Source organism: Bombus vosnesenskii, unplaced genomic scaffold (assembly GCF_011952255.1).
Source record: "Bombus vosnesenskii isolate JDL3184/JDL3185 unplaced genomic scaffold, Bvos_JDL3184-5_v1.1 scf7180000016261, whole genome shotgun sequence".
Classification (NCBI taxonomy): Eukaryota; Metazoa; Arthropoda; class Insecta; order Hymenoptera; family Apidae; genus Bombus; species Bombus vosnesenskii.
The window spans coordinates 1,212,202-1,234,998 of record NW_022884330.1 but is presented as its reverse complement, the minus strand read 5'-3'; the positions used below and the strand labels follow the sequence as shown (position 1 = coordinate 1,234,998).

At 35.7% G+C, this 22,797-nt stretch overlaps 2 protein-coding genes across 6 annotated transcripts in view; one reads left to right on the top strand and one right to left on the bottom strand.

Annotated features, from left to right (window-relative positions):
- Positions 1–2,197, top strand: part of LOC117241719 (fatty-acid amide hydrolase 2-B-like) — an 8,443-nt gene extending 6,246 nt beyond the window's left edge. Inside the window, exons 4-10 of the mRNA XM_033507751.1 lie at positions 81–298; positions 498–609; positions 692–996; positions 1,119–1,211; positions 1,325–1,483; positions 1,578–1,760; positions 1,848–2,197. Coding sequence (XP_033363642.1) covers positions 81–298; positions 498–609; positions 692–996; positions 1,119–1,211; positions 1,325–1,483; positions 1,578–1,760; positions 1,848–1,937 — 1,160 coding nt within the window. The 3' untranslated portion in view covers positions 1,938–2,197. The remainder of the gene's footprint in view (positions 1–80; positions 299–497; positions 610–691; positions 997–1,118; positions 1,212–1,324; positions 1,484–1,577; positions 1,761–1,847) is intronic.
- On the bottom strand, positions 2,061–22,797 carry LOC117241714 (myosin heavy chain 95F). 5 transcript variants are annotated; one of them, XM_033507732.1, is made up of 19 exons: positions 22,702–22,797; positions 9,209–9,402; positions 8,876–8,949; positions 8,422–8,551; positions 8,179–8,343; positions 7,684–8,096; positions 7,459–7,470; positions 6,984–7,243; positions 6,755–6,912; positions 6,513–6,677; positions 6,216–6,439; positions 5,847–6,038; positions 4,774–5,757; positions 4,479–4,618; positions 4,208–4,252; positions 3,710–3,830; positions 3,505–3,622; positions 3,203–3,418; positions 2,061–2,971 (listed from the first exon to the last, which is right to left on the bottom strand). In XM_033507732.1, exons 2-19 carry the CDS (start codon positions 9,387–9,389, stop codon positions 2,820–2,822), a joined length of 3,750 nt encoding a protein of 1,249 aa, XP_033363623.1. In that variant the 5' UTR covers positions 9,390–9,402; positions 22,702–22,797; the 3' UTR covers positions 2,061–2,819. The 5 variants fall into 5 exon arrangements, with proteins under 5 accessions (XP_033363623.1, XP_033363624.1, XP_033363627.1 ...); XM_033507733.1 differs by lacking the exon at positions 22,702–22,797 and adding an exon at positions 15,401–15,612; XM_033507736.1 differs by lacking the exon at positions 4,208–4,252.

Sequence of the window (22,797 nt, the reverse complement as noted above, 5' to 3'; positions counted from 1 at the left end):
ACTTTTGTAGTTAATATATTTCTAATATGATAAAAAAGGCGATCGAGCGTGATATCGAAATTTGTTCTCGTTTAAATTAGGAATGAGCTTTACCTGTGGTTGCGTATCCAAGAAAGGCACGAAGGCCACAGAAGACGCATATGTAGTTCAAACGTTTAAAAACGCTGGTGCCATTCCTTTATTGGTCTCCAACGTTCCCGAGTATTGTGTAACTCTGCACACTTATAATTTTCTGTTTGGCCATACAATGAATCCATATGACACGAGAAAGACATCAGGAGGATCGTCAGGGGGTGAGGTAATCACTTAGATCATCCGAGTTTTTACGTTTACAGTAATTTAATGCTCCTATATACTGTATATGGCGTAATCAATAAAATCGTGAATTATAAGAAAATATATAAAAGTGTCCATATAATCGCAAAAGAATTTTCACCCTTTACTCAATTGCTAAGTATTTTTTTGTTTAATTATTTTTATTATCTTTTCTATTTTAGACTGCGTTAATTAGCTCAGGAGCATCTGTGCTTGGAATTGGAACGGATTTAGTTGGATCCCTAAGAATACCAAGTTTCTTCACTGGTATTTTTACTCATAAACCTACTGCAGGTATTGCACTCGGAACTTATACGTACTTGTTGGAATATATGTATATATATACATATATTTCTATACGATTGTTTCTTTATAGGTACCATTCCTCTCGATGGACATTTCTTTCTAGTTGACGATCCTATCTTTAAACAGATGTTAACAATAGGACCCATAGCAAGATACGTGGAGGATCTTTACTTGAGTATGAAGGTGTTGGCCGCATCTCCCGCATGCAGATTGCCTCCACTTTTCGACGTACCAGTCGATATAAAAAACTTAAAATTTTATTATTTCGATAGCATCAGTGGCATTTTCGGTATTAGATCGACAACATCAGAAATAAAGGAGACAATTCACAAAGCCAAGCAGTATCTAATAACGAAAGGCGCTAGCGTGGAAGAAGTAAAAATCTTATAATAATTTAAATCTAAAAAGAAGTCAAATTTTCGAAATCTAATAAATAAGTAATATAATTAATATAAGTAAATATAATAAATAATTAAGATTCAAATATTGCATTCCAGTTTCCACAAGAATGGCTCCAGGATATATCCCACATGATGTTATCCACATTAGGAAGCCTAAATATTGATTCTATACTGGAACCAAACTCAAGTGTAATGATAATTCAAATATCGATAATTAAAACTGTTCTATTGCATATATATTTTTGGCTTCTATTTTTCAAGCTAATAAATTGTAACTTTCTGTTTCATTTCTGTGACCTAAGGGATCTGGTATAGAATTCACAAAATCATTATTAGGATTGTCACAATATACACCAATGCGTACGCTTATGCAAATGTGCCTAGACCACAAGGGATTCTTGTCATCTTCACGTATAGCATATTATGAAAGGTCTAAGGCAGAACTTACTCTAAAACTAAATGTACGATTAATAATTCTTTTAAGTAATAAAGGCGTAATTTATATATGCTTGTTGTATCGAATAAGTCTTCAATATTTTTTTATGCTGCTTACAGACTATGTTAAAAGATAATGGAGTACTAATATGTCCAACTTGGTGTCGTACAGCAAGTTTTCCACAAATGATGTTATGGGAAGCACATTGCAGTATTTATACCGCCCTAGCTAATATGACAAGTACACCTGCAACGCAGATACCAATGGGTTTCAGTAAAGATGGAATACCACTTGGTTTTCAGGTAATTAATGGATTTTAAACTTCAGGCTTTCTAACATGTTTTTTGCATGTTCATTTCTCTATGATACATCCCATAATTGTGTTCCAGGTGATATCTGCATCTTATCAAGATCATCTTTGTTTAGCAGTTGCCAGAGAATTCGAGAAAAATTATTGTGGCTGGGTACCTCCTAGCTAAGCTTTTATTTTAGCGTTACTAATATACTGCTATGAGTACAAATATTTTTATTAGAAACTATACACGATGTTACCCTAACACAAAACGAAAAATGGCATAAATGTTATTTATTTGTAAGAATAATTGATCGCATATTATATATTTCATGAATTTTTTTATATCTACTAAAAAGACGAACGTACAATTCGCGTTAAATGTGCAACGATATATCTTGTAAATAAGTAAAATTACTTATACATAATAGAAGATAGTCTTTTCAACGATGCTGTATATTACTCGAAGGAACCATGAGCCTTTTCCATTACAAAATATGAAGGAATTTTATATACTAAAAGTTCATCGATTTTCAATAAACCTTAATACCATAAATTGATTTCATTAGGCAAATCGACATACATACATACTTTTTCTTGCTTTCAAAGAAAGGTATAAGTTCAACTTGAATGAGATCTATTTTTTTCTACAAATAATTTCCTTTTAATTACAAAAATTTTTAACACATTTTTATACTGACTTCGAATACTGAACAATTAAATCTATCGTATTAAGAATCCTGTTCCCACATGAGCATTCAAATAGCTAATTGAAATATTGTGTATATATCACATCTCACCAGGCATCAGGCGTATATGCATTATACGTCCACTCATCCTTATATCCACTGTAGATGCAATTATCTCCCTACACTTCTCATGAAAAATTTTATAACTGATAATAATATTAATCAATATTATCGTGCTTTTCAAAGAATTGCCTTTTTTGTGTAACGAGTAAGGCACAAATCCTAAGGCACTGTGCTATGGGTTCACTTTCAAAGTGGGTTAATACAAAAATTTATAAGATCTATATTAAAACTACTTTCGTCTGTTTGATGGAATGGTCTCATTTTTTACGATCACACGGAGGTACGTACGGTTTGCCTCCGTGTTTCTCCCATTCACGATTGAACTCGTGTTCCAATACCTCGGCTCCGCGTTTCCTCGTCAATCCAGTCTCATCTAGGCTCAGTTCGCACATTTGCATGTCATCAATACCTTCACAAAAATTAATTTTTGCTCAAGATTCTAATTACCCTAATGAATATGCGCGATTATTTGTTCTCTTCGAATGTGATGTCTTCGAAAATAACTTTTTAACTAACATATAACATAAATGTATACAGTGATTCTAACTATTGTTGCAACGATGTATACAGATAAGATTATAGCTGATAAAGAAAAAAAAATAGATTAAAATGAATTAGAGATGAATATCTAGAATTTTACCTGCCACCAACAGAATCGGTGCCTTATCAGGATGAAGTTCCATCTGTCTGGCAACGTATTGACCATCGAAATGAGCGTACCACCATCCTCGTTTACAAGATGTATGCGAGTTATCTTGCTGACCGGATGCAGCTGGTCGTACGAAGGGAATTCTGAAATATCGTTGCGATGATCCGATTATGGGCTGTTTCATTTGAGGCACTGAGGTTTTGGCCGCTGAAAGAAACATTAAAATATATTAATATAATACAGAATGTTCCGTCTTTGATTTTCAGATAAATAAACTTGTCTGTATGCATTACCGGCTTCCATAATAGATTTTGGTGCCCTTTCATTTTCATCCATGGTTGTTCGCCTGCGATTTCTCGCTTTCCACGCGTGGTAAACTTTTAATCTTCGATGGAATTCATGACGACAAGCCTATAAAAAAAAATTACACGATAATAATTCTTATTGCATTTTATTTACCTTATAGTCAGTTGATAATTCTATAAAAGTGAAGCGTACCTCTAACAATTCGATATCGCAGGATGTGTTTATAGCGTCTCGTAATTCCGAATACTTCCACTTAGATAAATCGTATTTTTTATTGGCCATAGCTGCCTGATTATTGCGCACTTGCTCCGATCTATTTTTATAAACGAAATTAATTAATGTTAACAGAACATATGCTATATATATTATCACTATTAAAACATTAAATATTTATGCTTAAAATACTTATTTTTGACATATTTTATATTGAAAAGAAAAAGGAGGGATTGTTTGCTAAAATTGCTCTTAAAGCTTGCATGTATGTATATCAGAAATATCATTGTGCATTCCTTAATTGCAAAACACGAACAATGGTTAGCATGCTAAAAAATCTCCAAATATTACCCATTCAGAAACAATAGAAATCGAATATTGTTAATATTACAGGAAAATATATGTTAGTTAATTAGTTACAAAATATTAGTAAGTGTTAGTTGTACATGCAGTAAACCTCAACGAGTTTTACAATACCTTGCTAATCTGTTGTTGTTTGATGGTACTCGTACATCGGAACCGCTATATGTACATATTTAACAAAATAAGATCATATTTTTTCACTCAAAAAAGTTCTTCGAATGATCAGCAAGATTAATTTCGTTATATTTTGGCTACATTTCATTTAATCAAAATTTGTTTATTATCCATTGTAGCTCGCTCTACTTTCCTCCAATTAGTATCAAAAAAATAAAATGACAGATTCCAAATGCTTAAATTTTGATGAAAGCAAAGCAGGATACAATACCTTCGCACAAATGGTGGAGAATCTTCGACTTGACCATTCGATTCTTGAGCTAATCTGACTGCCAATTCATGATCCCTTCTTTCTTGCTCCAATAACTCGCGATATTTGCTGTTTTCCATTGCTTCTTTTTCCAACTGTGCCTTCAGAGCAGATAGAAAATGAGATGTTTATGTATTAAACACTTTTGACAAATTATGCTACATTACGAGAACTCTACATAAACAAGTAATGTAATCATATCAGTATATAAGTAATAAACAGGGGAAAGGCTAATTGTCAAAGATAAAGTATGTACTTTACGAAGCTCATCAGATTTCTTATCTTCTTCTTCTTGCTTTTTCTTTTGCTCCTCTTCTGCCTTCCTTCTCATCTCGATATCGTGTTTCTTTCTTCTATTTTCTTCCTCCTCTCTCTTTTTACGTTCATCCTCTTCTTTTCTCTGCTTTTCGAGTTCTAACTCCTGTTGAATCTTCCTCAGCCTTGCTTGTTCCTCGGCAATCTTCTGTTGCTCGACCATATCTTGCAACAACGCCATTTGTTTGTTTACCTGGTTCACCAAATTCGTATACAAAGAATCGATTTCCACTGGCTTTATTTTTTCATTCATCTTTATTTTCTCAATAGCCGCATTCAAATCCCTCTGCAGTCTTTTAATGTCGCCCATAGGTTTTTCACGATTTTTCAATTGCTCGGACGTTTCTTCCATGCCACTTAACTGTGTCTTCAACTTCTCAATCTTCGCTGTTCCCTTTATGCGAGGACGATGTTGCTTCTTAGCTATGTACATCCTCGCTGTTTTTTGTAAAATAATTAAATGCTGTCTTCGATAGATGATCTTATTTTTCAATTTGATCACAGATAACGCACAAAACTGCATCTTGTTCCACCGAGACTTAAGTAACCACTTCTTTACGTTAGCTACTAACTTCCTTAGGTTCTCAGGATCTGATTTCATGATCTTATCGAATTCAGCAAATTTTCCAGGTTTGAAAAAAACTCTGGTAATTCCAAACTTAAAATCTTTCTTGTTCAATTTTAAGCTATGAAGTAACGCTTCGCAAAAAAATCTGGGCTCCAGTTTGGCCAATTCTGGCGGAAGATACGATTTGTACATGTTATACAATTCCTGGAATGGAACTCTACTAGGATAGCCATGTTCCATGAGTTCTAAAACAGACGTCATTCCAGAACAACGAAGCTGTCCCAAAATACTGTTTCCATCGAATTGATGAGCCACCATCTCGCTATTCGGTTTGATGCAGCGAATAAAATTTGTTCCCTGTAAGAAAAATTTAATTTACCTGCTACCTAATTATCTACTTAAAAATAGCATAATATTAAAATGACTAATGTAAGTAATTCTCTTACTGTGCTTTTTAATTTATCCATTAGTTCCCCAAGTTGTGTTTTAAATTTACTGCCTACACTGATGAAAGTAAGTTTCCCTTTCTGACGAGAATTATTGGTAAACTGTGTTCTTAGAAATTTGTTATTACTTTCTTGAATTAATGCTTCCAAGGAAGCATGTAGAGCATCGTTATTTTTCTCAATGAATTGATTCTAAAAATGAGAAAAATTGCTAGAGATTTCTTAAAGAAAAGAAAGTCAGAAAGTGAGATAGAAAGTGTACCAAATATAGAAAGCATAACAATATAGCGTATCATATTAATAATAAATATACTTTCTATAAAGAACAAGAGCAAAAATAGGATATACTACATATAACAGATGAAGTACCGTTTGATAACAAACACCACCAGCATAATGACGAATTACGAATCCTTCATCGTCACGCAATTCTCGGTGGGCTTTCAAACGAGAAGTTCGCGGTAGGGTTATTCTAAAATGACCATTCCAAACACGATGAACTTCGCTAGTAAAATGTGCAAAACTGTGAGTTGGTAATTTTGATTCTTCATCTAAGAGACTGAAAATCCCCATGTTCTTCGATTCGATTAAATCTAAAAATCGAACATGTAGAAAAGAGATTTATTTGTTTAGGCAATGAAATGACGAATTAACAATTAAACTTACCAATGCAGTCCTGATTATCCACGTAAGATATCTTCGGCACATTAAGCGATTCTCTTGCATAAAGATCTTGCTCGTATTTCAAGATCCTTTCATTAAAAAATTGTTGTAGCTTTTCATTACAATAATTTATACAAAATTGCTCGAAACTGTTGACCTTAAAGTACTCTATAAGAGATAATAAGAAAAGGATCATAAATTTATTGAAGGAGTAAGAATAGCGTAAGAAATATCATAACACATACCAAACCCTGCAATGTCTAAAACTCCAATATAATAGCTCGAAGCTTTAAAAGGAATGCTCTTATTGATACGAGCTACGATATGATCGAATAATTTACTGTAAATAGCTTTAGCCAGAGCATCCCTGGCATTATTGGCTTCGTAGACTTTCAGTGGTACCCTTAAAAGTATTCAGTCAGTTTATTAAACTTTCTTTTTGTTTCTCTATTTCTGATTTTTATATAAACTTACATGATGACCGTTCCCTTGATACCGCCGCGACTAGTCTGCATTACTTTCGAAACCAAAGCTTGCCTGAGTTCCTCGGGATCAACAGCCAATAACTTCGCACTCATTAATACTGCTTTCTCAGAGTTAGAGGATATCCTAGAGCCGCCCTTCGTATCTTCGGGATTGTCCTCGAATGTGATGTTCCCAAGGTGGAGTACCGCAGCTACCATTGTATAAATTTCCATTCTTTCCGCTTCAGTTAAACCAAGACGTGTTAAAGCCTTCGTAAAAAATGAAAAATAAAAAAAGCAATTAATCACCGCTGTACTAAAAAAACGTATATAAAATACATAAATATCAAAATCAATCGTGTAATAAAAAATTGTATGGATGGAGGAAAACCATTTTGTAACTAAACATGAATAGATTAGTAAGATCAAAAATTGCATGAAATGAATGGGTGGTTTGATAATAATCAAAAAAATGATCAAATTACCGTTGCTTTTTCCTGAATTTAGAAAGTTATCCAATCAGCAAAAAGAGGTAAAATATAATTATCAATCTTTCAACAAAAGAATATTTTCCTCTCTGAATTATTTTTTATAATAAATAAATTCGCATAATTTACGCGGTTATAAAGATCTTTAAAAAGCTAAGACTGTTAAGAATCTAAACTATTGATAGTCTAACTCTAAATACTAATTATAATATTTATAATTACTTGATCGATGGCATTGAATCCTTCAACGTCATCCAAAATTGGATCGTGCAAGGTACCTTTCATGCTCTGATCGCGACTCTTTTGAGCGTCGTTCAATTTTTTTTCCGACTCCTCGTTGCAAAAGTACTGCGTACAACCATTCTTTAGATACTGAAAATCGTCTGGCCTCGTGATCCCAAGTTTCGAGCGAAGTTCTGGAGGTGCTCCGGCACACATCATGTAAAAGACATGGTAGTTTCTCTCGTCAGGACTTTGAAGACACACTCTCGACTTTTCCAACAGATAATGGGAAATGTAACCGCCGACCACTTGACATTTCGAATCGAAATGAACCTCCATGAATTTACCAAAACGAGAACTATTATTGTTTCGTTTGGTCTTTGCGTTTCCAAAAGCTTCCAGCACTGGATTAGCTAAATGTATGAATATACAGCAATGAATATAATTGATCGATCGTGTTTAATTATAGTATAGCGTCGATTTTCTAGAATATACCATCTAAAATCTTCTGTTCGATCGGTCCAGCCGTTGATCCCCATAAGTCACAGAGATATCGTAGCAGATACTTGGTAGATTCGGTTTTCCCTGCTCCTGATTCGCCAGAAACGATGATACTTTGTGATTGCTTCAGTACTTTCATATCTCTAAACGCTTTGTCCGCTGTGAAAGGGAAAGCGAATGTTTAAATTAATCCAAATTACCAAAACATCTGGTAACAACAGTGAAAACTAAGAGTACCGATAGCGAAAACATGAGGTGGCGTCTCTCCCAAAGACTTTCCCTTATAAGCCTTGATCGTTTCAGCAGAATAAAGATCCTTGACCTCCCAATATGGATTTACAGCGATTAAGATATTGGCCACGTAAGTCTGTCAGGTATCAGCAAAAACGTACGCTTTAATCATGATGTATTACATACAGTGGCTAGAAGAAGTACTTTCACGAAATTTATAGAATCTGATAGAAATACGGTCCGTTGAAAAATAAGACTATGCGTCAATGTTTGTTATAGCCACCGTATAACGACGAGAAAATACCAATAGCAGATTTGGCCTGAAATATCCAACATCTTTAAAAGTAATAATTTATTATTCGTCTAAAGCGCATTCGTCCCATATAACATCGAGCTATTTAGGTACGTGATCTGCCAATTGTTTCGAACAGTGCATCGCAGTTTGCGCGCAATTACTCACGTATATTCTATCCTTGAAGTAACGAGTTCGTACGTTGTTGAGCAGCGTGGCCTCATTCAGGTACATCAGAGCGCCTGAGAATATGAAAAACAGAGCAAACCCGTGAAGATAGATGTTGTAAAGCGACAGAAAGAGAGAGTCACCTGCGACATTTAAAGACTTCCGTTGCTGACGGAAATCCCCGTGACTCGTGTTTCCCCTTTACACGTGAATAATTGTAAAACACATTTGTTATTGTCTAAACCCCATTTAATCAATGGACCCAACATAACACAATTTTTCGCGAGGAAAGAATCGCGCAGATAAGAACGAGAGTTGCAATGATGAAATTACAATTATCTTCAACGTCTTTGGTGTATTCTCCAGCAGGATAAACTTCGTCCAGCGGACAAGTGCGTTGCGGATATTTCGGATCCAATGGTATGATCAACGCATCCCCGTCGACCATGTCCATGAACTTGCCGATTATGAAACCCTCTTGAGGGTCTCGCACCCACACCTGCTGATTCTCCATACCGGCTTACGCTCTAAAACGAGAAACAAATGCATTAATTCACAGAATTATACGTACTTACATTTGCATACTAGTTTACGTACTATGACTGCAAGTTCTATTAATTTAACGTTATTGGGTCTCGAACATTTTTGCAACATTTTTGAAGATAACGTAATGTTTGCTTTGTTCCGTATCTATAAATCGAACGATCGTATTATTTCGCTCTATATATTATACGTTTCAAAGAAATAATCCTGTTACCAGAAGTATGTACGTCGAGAAATATAATCCAAGCGTACGTCTAAGAAAATCAGGAAAGAACGTGGAGCGTTTCAGAGGAAATTATTGAGAATTATTGACATTTGAAATTCTGTTATAAATTTGCAAACACGATATAACAGCCTACGCGAAAATCACGAGACAGCCATTGATAAATAAAGTAGAAAATATTTTCAAGCTCTAGTTACGGCTTTACAACACGATCTGTTATCACCTAAATATGTATCTTTACGGCCATCACGACGTAAAAAGAAACAAACTGAATGAAAGCGAAATTTACAACTTCCCCCCGCAGGAATAGACGATCATACGCATTTTAACATATTCGCCACGATATATCTTCTTCTCTGCTGGCATCAATCTCACCACTCCAGTTCTAAAGAGTTAGTTAAACTAATTACACGGTGGAAGGAACAACAGGCACATTTGAACCAGTGCGCATAATTCAAATGGTTTCGCATGAGCTGCAATCGCGTAGAAACTGCTATAACGAGAAGCACGACAAACGGAATTTTCCTTTGCAAAATTCGTTCAACATGTCGCCCAACTTTCACCTGTGAAAACGGACGAACGTTTCCGGTGAAAGGAGCAGTCTTCCGAGATTTCCGCTGGCGAGATTACGAATTCAAGAAGAAATCCGCACGAACGCCACTACGCGAATGGCATCGCTATGTTAAGAAAAGAAAAATCATGATACTCGGTTTCCTGGCAACGGTTGGTAAAAAGAATTTTTCAACGTACATTATTTATCCGCCTAAACAGTGGCTACGAAAAATAATATTATTACTACAATTAACGCGCTCATTTTCCAATGATGCACCATATTATCAAATTCTACGTTTCGCTTTCATAGTATCAAATTTTTGTAGCCACGCAACTACCACTGTAATTAGTGCCGCTAGACGATAAGAAGTTTAATATCATTGGATCTAATTAATTAATGGATAAATATAAGGATGTGTAATTATAATTTGCATAGTCACTATTTTCCAGATAGGAAATAAACGGCATAGTGAAGTTTAACTTCTTCTAGCATCTTGCTTTCTGAATTTCGAAACGTGAGCACCGTATACAAAAACAAAAGAGAACGATACGTTATCTCTTTAGTATTAAAAGGATGAAGAAAAATGTTATCCTAATATAATTTGACCGTCTCTTATCGTTTTTAGACAGAGATCAGTCGAACGAATCGAACAAACGAAAGTGATCCGCTACGTCTAATTTGTAGATCGATCGCTGCAAAGAAGAACAACTCCGCCTTAGATTAGACGAACGAAATTGGTTCGCGCGGTGTTATTGATGGAAGAAGCAGCATAAGTGCCGTTGTCAAAGCCGTTCGACGAAGACTTAAGATGACCCTCGACCGACCAGTGCAAAAGGTACCTGACGAAGGACGCAAGGTTCCATTGATTCTACGCGAATTTAGTAAATCACGATAAGCAATAATATAATAATATAATAATAATAATAATAATATAATAATAATATAATAATAAACCGATACGCAAATCGCTATAAATAATGACGAGCAAGTACCAGCCGTTTGAAAATCCATTAAAAAACGATTACGTTAGACGCTATAAGACTATGTTAACGCTTTGCGGACTGGAGACGCGAATTTGCGTCTTACGCACTTTGTACGGCATCCTATAAAAATGTTAACTACCGTTAAATAAAACAGTAAAAAAAAAATGCAATGGATGCTATAAACGAAATGTCGTGAAAGTGTTTTTACGTTACATGGTCGAATAACACGAAACCGTTATCAATGTATTAGATATAATATCAATTGCTAGGAAAGTTCGTTTCGGCTTTTAAGGAATTTGATAGAATAATAAATGTTGCTTAGTAACTCTGCATCGGGCAAATTGTTTTCAAGCGTTAGCAGAAGTATCTTTAAATACGCTTATTGATCTTTAATAAAATATTATACTTGTTAAATGCTGCTGGGAAAGTTCGTACCGATTTTTAACTCTTCGGTCGACATAAAAAATCACATTGAAAAGTTCTTCTCCGAAGAACCTGAGAGGTTCTGGAAGGATGGGAACATCCAAGTCGCGTGAAAGATGGAGAAAGGTTGTGGCAACAACAACAACAAAATACCATCTATACAATTCAATAAATGTACATGGAATCGAAACGTAAATCGGAAGGAACTTTCCCAGGGACTGTTCGAATCTTTTCAATCGTACCAAAAATATTCAGGCTACGGTCCTCAAAGTATCAAAAAAGATAGAATACTATATAAAACCGCAGTCGTGATTCAATGGATTCTTTGATTACGGAGGAATGCGCCCGCTCGAAATTTCTCGACTCTTATCGATCGTTATCACGAAATAAGACATAGATAAAAGACGCACGGTACCAAACTGTCGTAATGACTCACTGAAGCTGTTACAGGAATGCCATCTTACCTGTTTTTTCAGTTGCCTTTCTTTTCTTTTCTTTTTTTTTTTTTTTTCGTGCACTAGTTAAAAGAAGAAGTGGCAAGAGAATCTCGTTTCTATAAACTGGAATTGGCAATCCTGAACAGCGGACAATATCGTGGTGGTAAAATAATCTAGACACATCCTTTCGGATTTATCGTTCCGCTAATTGGATGACAGTCACTGAATCGAACAAAAGTCGTCACGTACCGGTGCACCGTTGTCGCACAAAGTACAAGCCACCGTGACAGAATTTTGAAAACGCCCACGCGAATCGAATCGGTGCGCTCTCAAGCGACACGTTGCGCGTTCACCTCGATGAAATCGCTGGTAAATGATTTTTATCGGCATGAACGAGCCGCTAGAACTCCTTTCGTGGAAAGTGAATACGATGAACAACGTGTGTGTGCCGAGTTATCACGTTCGGTAAAACGTAGTGTTACATTTTCAGAATAGATCTTAGCTTACGGTGAATTTACAGATATTCTTCGATCGTTATATTTTGTAAGTCATCCGTGAAATATATATACAGCACTACGTTTTTTTACAACAAATTTCAGCTCACATACGTATACATATAGATATAATAGTCGATGAGCGTAATATTCGTAGAAACCTTTTACAAGAATAATGTAACTTGACCAATACGATCTCGACAATCGGGTCTTGTTATATCGTTAATGAAATTTCCAAATGTTCTATATAACATACACATCGTATAGATGTAGAAGTTTTCTACGATAAAAGTTTAAATACCTTCACGAGACACTATACGTACGATATTTTAAATATTTTTGAATTACGTAATGGTACGTTTTTTCTTTTCTAGATTTCATACTATCAAGCACAGATTACATTTTGAAGATAATTTAAAGTTACGTATGTAGAGTGTAGTAATACTCTATAGTCGCCAAATATAGTAAGAAATTATAAGGTCGATAGCATATTGTAAAACATTTCCAAAGGCAAAGCGCTTTCCTCGCTACCTAAGACATCTAAATCACGTTACACCGCTTGCCAATTATCGATGACCTTGAATAGCACAACGCTGCGATAAGTTAGTGCATTAATAAGTATCAATGCTCGAAATGAGCGACTCAAACTGATTATGTATGGGAACTTTTCTCTTCCCTTCCAGTTACACTTTTTCATTTGCTAATCGCTGTACCTTCTTTTCTATTTCATTTTATTTTTTTTTTCTCTTTTTTTTTTTTTTTTAGAAGTCGATCGGATAATTTTAAAGGAGAATTCATAAGTGCAAATATCGAACGATCATTCGCGTGGCTGATCTAGAAAGCGCGAGAGAAGGCAATGCTTTCGGCTAGTTCACTCCGCCGCCGCGTCGCATTCCCAGCATCCCGTTAGGAATATCGTAACGGTAAAAGTAACCGGTAGATCCTTGCATCGATCCTTGAAACACGAACCACGACTGCATCACGCTAATCTGTACGGGTTCGTGACCTACACGTTGCCCGCTACAATAATTTATGACAACACTGACATATAGTTATCGATAGATACCGATAATCCAACATTTTTCTTTCTTATTTTCCATATCTTTCCTCTGCGTTTCGCCTGTGGTAACATTCTGCGGATTAAAGTGGCTGTTGACACATTTGTAGTGTACACGTTCGTATCTTTGCGCTGAAACAATGATTTTGGACGAGTTAGAAATTCAGCCACAGCCACGTGAGAAATAATTAATCGTTACCCTATGATTCTATTTATCAATAACATAATGTGCATCTTTAATCGAAAGCTCTTAATCCATTAAGGGTCGACGTTATCTTATCAACGTTTCATTTATAATTTCTCTCTAGTCGACTCGCGTTATCGAGTTCCATTAAATTCATACCGTAATCATGAAAAAAAAAAAACCTGTAAGCCGTCGATCTGCGACATCCGCGTTTGTTAAATCACCGTCAATCACGTTCTTTTAAATCGTCTTCAATACAATCTCTCGCAGATTTCTCGTAACAAACAGCATAGATCGAAGGAACTCCAAGTGAAAATCTCTCTGATAGAAATCGAGTCTCAAGCTTTTCCACCTTTCCGAAAGATACATCGTCGTTTAGCAAAATCTGACTAGTAAATCTCTCTCTCTCTCTCTCTCTTTCTCTCTTTGTTCACATAGACGTTGCTGACAATCACAGAGGAGCAGGTGATACGACGTTAGAATCTATTAAAAAAAAAAAATTCCAAGAATCTGCTGGATAATTTCTCCTTCACAATCTCTTTCATCTAAATTCTACAGTTTTAGAAGATTTAAAGAAATCGAAGTGTCCTATGGCACTACGATCATACGAGTTTTTTATCTCCACCGTGTCGTACTTTCGCATATCGTTTCGCTGCTTGGCCTTTAATTAATGGAGTTAAAACGTATCGAGCAGAGAATTTCCGTATCGGTGAAAGAAGAACGATCGAATGGTTCGGTTCGTTCACCTTGTTCCCCTGTAGAGAAACGGCGATACACGCTCGATCGCCGTGCGTTACCACGAAAACCAACGTACGACACGTCTCGATGAAATAAAATGAATGAATCGGTAGGGGAAGCAGGAAACGGCAGGTGAAGCCCAGGGTCAGGAATAGGGAGACACGCGTCAGTGGCCACGTGGTTACCAACGAAATTTCACTACAGAATCACGAAGCGAGAGTAAAGGGGAAAAAGAAGAACAACGCGTTTGTTACGCGATCCACGATGAGTAAGTACGTGCAGGCACAGAGTAAGATAAGCTTGTTTGAGTTAGAAGGATACTTGGGTCAAACTAATCGTAAGTAATTTCCCCCTGTAATTCGACAGTTCAACTTATCAACGAGTTTTACGATCGATGTACGTTTGAAAAATGACCTGTTTAACTCCGTTATCGGTGGCCTGACGGAAAATACATATATCGTACATGCATATTGATAAATCAGCGACTATAGTTTTCCACGAGGACAAGTTTCGCTCGTCAAAAGATAAGAAATTGTTTCGATCAACGGTTAACATTTTCATCTCGTCCGATCTAACGATCGTGATACGATAGTAAGCGTATGTTGCTTTCCTCGTAGAAATTATTTCGTTGTTCATCTTGTTAGTTCTTACAGCGTAATATCTCCTCGCTGACTCGAATAATCCTATCGCAGAGTCATTCTCGAATCGTTCTCTCGGTTTTCATATAATTTTCTTGCTTAGAGCGCACGATATTTTCTTTAGTTCCTTCGTCACTCTGTCGTAAACTGACGATGGTGTCTTAAAACGTATAACGACGCGCGATTATTCCGTGCAACGTTCAAGATTGAACATTAAGACGTAGAAACTTGAGTGAACCCCGGTAACTCTACCTTATTATAGCGCATCTTTCTTGTCTCGGAGGCGACATTGGAATACGAAAGTAAGCACGCTCGAATCATAGCTCTTTTCTTTTTCTTGCGTATCGACTTGGTCTACGTCTAAACTCCACAGAGCCTAGACACTCTTCCCGTGGTGCTGCTCGGTTTCGTCACCGCGAGAAAGTAAGAGCCGCCTATCTGTTGTCACGGTCAACGAACTCGGGACAGCTACTTCACCTTCTGCGAACATACTCATTACGCATTACGTCCACGCGTTGCGTAGCTGCTGTGTAATTAGACGTTACGCTTAGTCCGGTTTCGTAATTCATTCGACGCGATTAGAGAGCAGAAGTGGCAGAACAATGCAGCCGGCGAACTTGATGGACAACAGCACGTGATGCAAACATTCACAATCAGATCTGTTATTATAATATAGACGGTGGTTCTGCATTCGCGACGAGAGCGAAGTCACAGAGACTGCGTGGTTCGAGGTAACACAAAAATCGAATGTAACGAAACTACGTTGGAAGGTTCGGCTTCGGGAGAGTCGAGTTCGAAGAGTTTTGAGTTTGAAGAAGATAGAATTTGAAAATTTGTCAGGTACTGGAGAACTTTTGATCAACCAGTTAGCTGTTTTTCGCGAGTATACTGGGTAATAAGATTAAAAACTAAAACGATCATTCTTTTACAACTTAATTCTATATTATAACAGCCATACGTACTCCGTGTTTGACGAATATACTCGTTATCGCTTGCTTTTAGCGACGCATTCTAGGCACACGCTTTTCAAAGAGGTCGCAACGGCTAACTGATTAAACACGTTCGAACTTTATCTCCTCCGAAACGAAGCGTTAAGAACAAAATTTCATTCCTTCCGACTTATGTTCGTTGGTATAGAACCATCTCCTGTCTACTCTTGTCTGCTTCAGATCGGGCAAATTCACGCGAACGTAGTGGTAGATGATATTCTACGGATATCGTAGATAACTATCGTCCTTTTCAAGATCATTGCCACGGCCTCGGTAGCAACAAGTTAACGGTCAATCTCTTGCCCCGTAATATCAAATTAAAGGCATCGATTCGGTTTAATTATCGGGTATCGAATACACATTGCAAAACGCAGCACAAGATCAAAATAGAGAAAGAAGGAGAAAGGGTAGACAAGGGATTTACAATGGAGATTACGTTAAAATGGAGCGTTGGCACCACCACAAAGCGCGGTCAACGAACCTGTTCTCCCTGGACAAAAGGACAAAATCAACGAAAAGCGAAATCTCGATACGGTATAGTGGAGGCGCAATGCGATCATCCTCGATTCCTTCAATCGCCTCTCTATCTCGTGCTAACCAGTTGTTTCAGTGCAACGTGAAAAGAAGTACTCGAAAATTTGCCGCGAATAGGCAGAAGAAAATTTTGATCTAGATTCGGAGCGTAGAATCTTTTTAATATAAAGCGAAGAAGAACCTACGCTGCGAGTGTATCGGGGGCATAGTAACGAGTGCATGGCCCGTTAATACGCTCACGTACGGTAATATCATCATTTCGCAGGCCGTTTAATATTAATTGGAACAACCTTCCCGCGATCATCATCATCAACCGCTTTCAACGATTAGATTGAATCGTGGTGCATATGATCCCGAGCATACGTTGCCTTACCGTGCTACTTAATCTCTCTCCTTCTCTCATTTATTCATCATTTTTCCTATCACGTCGATAATTTATAAAAAGTTACGTCGTAAGAACTATTGACCAGGGAATTAGTCGATATGGAGGAAAGAACTCCACTAATCGCGTTACAGAAGCTTATACACGTATAAACGGTTATTTATGTAACTTACAATTGATAAGTATTCTGTCGAGAAACGTATTTATAATACGTGTACTTTACCGATTAGACATTGGTATTCAAAGAACTATTAACATCTCTCCACCTTCGGAATTATAATAATTATATTATTACGCTGTTATATTGTGTGCAGGGTGTTTCGCAACGTGCGGCATCCACTTCGCTCCAACTTCGATAGTGGACACCAAAAACAGTGAAAAAAAATTCATATAGACGTGTGTCCTGTTCGATCCTGTTCCAATATTGTAGCCACTTTCGTGTCACGATGATCCGCAAATTTGGATTACCTTCGTGGAAGGTATTGGAAAGTATTGAACCATTTCATCGCTTGTATTATATTCCATACATGCGCCTGGAATTTTTGAAAGACTGCGAAATTCTCTGACACGGCGACTGCGAGCTTGCGTAGAAACTGAGGATGGTCATTTCGAGAATCTTCTACGAACATAAACTATCGCCGATTGTTGTAAGTAGTTATTGACTTTGAAACGAGGTGAAATAGGACGTTTCAGGTGAACTTTCTTCGTTGCTGTTGTGTCTCCTGTCCACGCCCGAAATGGGCCTCACGTGTTATGAAACACCTTGCTCTTTCTTTATCAGAGATCATCTAGTCAAATATAGAAGATCGATTACAGTTTCTCAGTGGTATTTAAATTTAAAAATATTTTAATGCTTACTATAAATATTAGGTCATCCGAAAAGTTTCTTTCGTCTTATAAGGAAATAATAGTTTAATTTTGTAGTAACAGAATAAATCAATAAAATAATATAAAAGAACAAATGTTGCGCGTCTATTATTTCCTTACAAACCGGAACAATCTTTTCGGGCGATCTAATATTACTTGCTGTTGCAAGTTACACAACATTGTCTATTTATATCTGACAAAAGTTTTCGTTCTTTCACCAAAAAAAAGGACGAATTTCGAAAATTTACAAAGACGAAATTAAGATATCGAGACGACAACTATAGAAAGTTCGAAGTTTCACAGATAACTGAGTTCCAAAGATCCGTCAAGCATCAGAGCAAAAAGTACAGTTTTCAGAGAAATCCGTTTGATGTTTCAATTAACGGTCTATTCAGCCTAACGCAGTCTTTTCCAATGCTGTAGCTTCGTTAATTACATAAACTTAAAAAAAGTCCTTCGTTATACGTTATTCCGTGCGTGCGGCACTTACGGAACGTGCAAAGAAACTTTGTCCATCCTTTTTAAACCGACAAAATGACGTATCGCCTTAAAAAGAAAACCGCCATTTGTAATATTCATGTACGACTCCGACTATGTAGATAATCGTAAAGAAATAACGTAAGGAGATCTATATAATTCAAGTCGATTACGTTGATCGGTTAATAACTCATTTGCATGTCAAAAAGACCTTGCGGTACGTTACCTTTTTCCATTGCCGAGATAATTAGTCTGGCAACCGAGACTGCGTTACGTAATTGCGGAAAAAAGATCGTTCGTTGCCATATAGGTTAGCCGATATCGTAAGACGAGGATCGTGTCACCAGTGACTCATGGAGACGTACTACTAGAGAGAATCTCGGAGAGAATCGTTAACTGTGTTCCTGTGTCAGCATTAAGGACACATCAATGTACAATACATTATAATTAATACATTAGTCGATTGAGACCAACTTTGTTAACATCTTGATCGTATTCCTATCCGACGCGATCTTCTTTACAATGAATTAAAACCGATTACTTGTACGAATGATGGTTAATAACATGTCAAATCAAAAAAAAAAAGCGGCGACGTGCGACTCACGTGATTCCATTATCAGACAATAATACGCTGTAATACGTTTTGTATGGTATCAAAGATTAACGATCTTCTTGTTATATTGTTGAAATCAAGATACGTAGGTTATATAAACATGTAGATGCTAATAAATAGTTATAAAAACAAATAGAATGTAAAATATGTAATGTAAAATAAGTAGGTATTACGATATGTATATTTGCATTAAGTATTTCAATTAAGTAACTAACAAGTTTTTAAATTAGACTTTAAGAGGTTAGGGTACAATCCCAAGACTGATAAAATAGACAAATATTTATGCAAATTCATGCTTTTGTGAATATAAATTTTAAAAAAAAATGGAACCTAGGTGGAAAATTGTTTTACCTATTAAATATCATAGAGACCACTATATTTTGGGATATTTTACATATGCTTTTAAACATTACACGCGTCCTGTGCATTTTCGCATCTTTTGCTCATAAATGCATAAAAATCGACAATCTACTCATCAGAAAATTATATACTTTTGTAATATGACATATCACATTTCGCGATAATGTTTATGTCATAATTTAATACGAATAACATCTTTGTAATTTTGTACTTTATTCCGATGACTGAATGTATAGTGATACACAGGCCTATAGTTCTGATCATCAAGAGAAGAAACTATTCTTGAAGCAACTTTTCTTCTTCCATATTATTAATAAATGATGCATGGAGGAACTCTTGTGTGAACAATGATTCAATGAACGAAATTTAAGTGGTGAAAGGAATCGTGGTTGAAAGACGATAAAAGATGTACGCTCTTATAATTCAAACCAATTGTCAATGGTCAAAGACGCGTGACCAAACAAAGCAGAATTTTGTAGTGCAATAGGGGAAGCAGATGCAGCTGTAAAAGACACATTGTTTCTAAATAAATGCTTTGTTACATATCACACATCCTCACACGGTAGACGAACTCAAACGAGCTTTCATCACGCACTAGGAGACGGGAGATTTATTTCCTTCTTTTTTTCCATGACTACCTGATACACTTATGAAGAACGAAGCCGCGCACAATTCACATGCTAATTCACCTACACTGAATCGTCTGTTTTCTTTCGCGCACCTGTGCACTTTCGTTCCACTCTCCTAATCCTCTTGCAACTCGCAAATGAGAAATATCGCACATTTTACGTCGCACAATGTCGTCATAATAACACAAACTTACATAAACATCTGCCACATTGACTAACACCTTCATATCGTATACGTAGATTGTCTCGTTTAAAAGAGCTTACAAATTATTATAGAAAAACAGGATAACTATTCATTTTACATGTTTCAATTCGATACTGACACTCAAAATTTTGTGTTATATTTTTTAATGGAAAAATTCAAGTCGAGCCTAATTAACCTAATCTAAACTATGTTAGAAAATAAAATACCCTATATTTGGTCTATTATTATGTTACAATTTCTGATGTGTGTCAGTGTGAAGTATTAATAGTATCGACACGATATCTTGATCAATGAATTACGATTCCTATTTATGTAATTGATAAACGAAACATACTAGATGTATATATAGCTAACCGAACTTGCTATACTTGCTATCGTAGTTAGAAGTACGACTTAATTAAGAAAATTCTTCCCCATTAGAGAAATAATAAACAAGCGAGATCGTTTTGATGACAACGATTGTGAGTTTAATTAGTTCTCATCAAGGAGAAATGAAGCACTGAAGACACTCTTGTTTCATATGAAATTTTCACGGACGATGTATAGGATCTATATAGCATGCTCCCCTAACCTAATTTAAATAAAAGAAATATAATTCTACAATATATGGTTGCTTAACCTAGCTGTCATGAGCAATTGTTGGTATAAATTACTATATAAAGAAACATTAAAAAAGCTGTTTAAATGACGTGTTAATAAATGATAAATAAATTCTTAAGTAACTTCGACAGAATATGTTTTCGAAGTGATTCAATAGAAATAACTTCAATGGAATATTTTTCCAGAATATTCTAATAGAGACCAATAGAATAAAATATTTCTTGGTTTAATTAATTTGACATAAATTCACGATTCGATTGCAAAAAGCAGTTATAGTGTTTCCGGAAGATTCTTCGTGTATAATAGCGGAACTATCCGATAAATCGTTCAAAAAACAACAGTACTGCAGTAGGAAATTTATCACTGTTCAAAAAAACACGCGCATATGTTTGAGCAGGCTTTAATGCATCATACTTGTGTCAGCAACTTATGCTTGAAACCACCGTTACCTATCATTAATTATTTTTCACAGACTAATCGACACAAAAAATTTTAATAGCCCAAGATTTTTTTCGCGCATTGAAAAACATAATAAGTACTAATAATTCCATACATTTGTCTTTAATAAATATACACGTAAGTTAATTTCTAAAAAATAATAAATGATGATATTAACGAAAACACGAATAGTAAGTTATTATATTATGGAACATATGTTGCGCTGGATTTCAATTTCTAGTTAACTTCCTGTTTCACGTTTTACACATCATTTACATGTAAATATAAACACACACGTAAACGTACCAAGAAGGATAGACGACACCGATGCTTGATCGACAATTTCAGAATCAATATAATACATCGAATGACTATAAACCGACGCGAGTTATTTAACAATAAAAATTATATCGAGACGAATTAGTCTCCCATCTAGTTTTTTGAACGCTACTAAAACCTCGTATAACCTTCTCGAATTGCATAGTAGTTTGATACAATCACCGGTCTGCATTGAAGTACAGTAAGGCCTTGCTAACTGACAGCGGATCGGGACTGAATGTGGTCGGTTAACAAGGAAGGATTTTTATATTTATGTCAGGTTGCTCTTGCACAAGAATACCAACTAACAATATTAATAAGTTAAATAGAAGTTGTGGGCTATAGATTTCTTTTTCATAATTTTATAACTTTTTGTCAAATAGGATAAATCAGATAATTTATAATTTACAAAATTTACTTATGAAATTTCATTTGTTTCATCATCAAACTTGTTAATTAGGAAACTTACGACATATAAAAGATCGCTAATGATAATAGTTCAATAGTGCAAAACAGTCCAGGAATCCTGACTCGACGAGTTAACAGATAATTATGTCGATAGAGTGAAACAGTGATACTCGATATCCAATTTTAAATATTGAAATTTAAAAATCGGTACTTTACATAAAAACAGTTAAATATGCAAAATCACAACAGATAAAATGGAAGAAATACATATAACACTGGAGCTTTAGTTCCACGCAGACACTTCTAAAAAATAATGGGGATAACGATGGCCAGTTAGAAAAGCAGAATTCTAACCAATTAGCAAGAGAGTATTGTAATATGTTACACACCAAAAAGCGATTCAAAAACTAAAATTTAAAAAAAATATACGTGTAAAATGGAAAATGTCAACAGTGAATGCGTTAGCCATGAAACACATGTAAATGAAAAAGTATGTACATATATATGAATATTTTTAAATACTAATTCATATATCCCTATCTTTATTATATGTATTTCGTACAAGCGTATATTTAACAAACTGATACGTATTTAAAAGTTATAAAAAAAATGGCAACATGAAAACTATGTTAACTTGGTGTTAACTTGAAGAAAAGTTTGTTATGTTAAGAAATTGACAAGTATTCACAGATGTCGAACAGAAAAGAATGCATGTTAAAACGAAGTTACTCACCAAAGAAAAGAACAATACCCACGACACGAACGGAACGACGTCCGTCTTGCAACTGGCGCTTTGATGCGTCAGTTCTATAGAGTCGGGAATTTTCGT

Excerpts from the sequence above, each read along its gene's own strand:
- LOC117241714 (XM_033507732.1), bottom strand. The coding sequence starts at position 9,389 with ATGGAGAATCAGCAGGTGTGGGTGCGAGACCCTCAAGAGGGTTTCATA. Across the intron at positions 6,678-6,754 it reads TTTAGACATTGCAGGGTTTG|AGTACTTTAAGGTCAACAGT; the intron begins GTATGTGTTATG and ends TATCTCTTATAG. Across the intron at positions 5,758-5,846 it reads TGGATAAATTAAAAAGCACA|GGAACAAATTTTATTCGCTG; the intron begins GTAAGAGAATTA and ends TTTTTCTTACAG.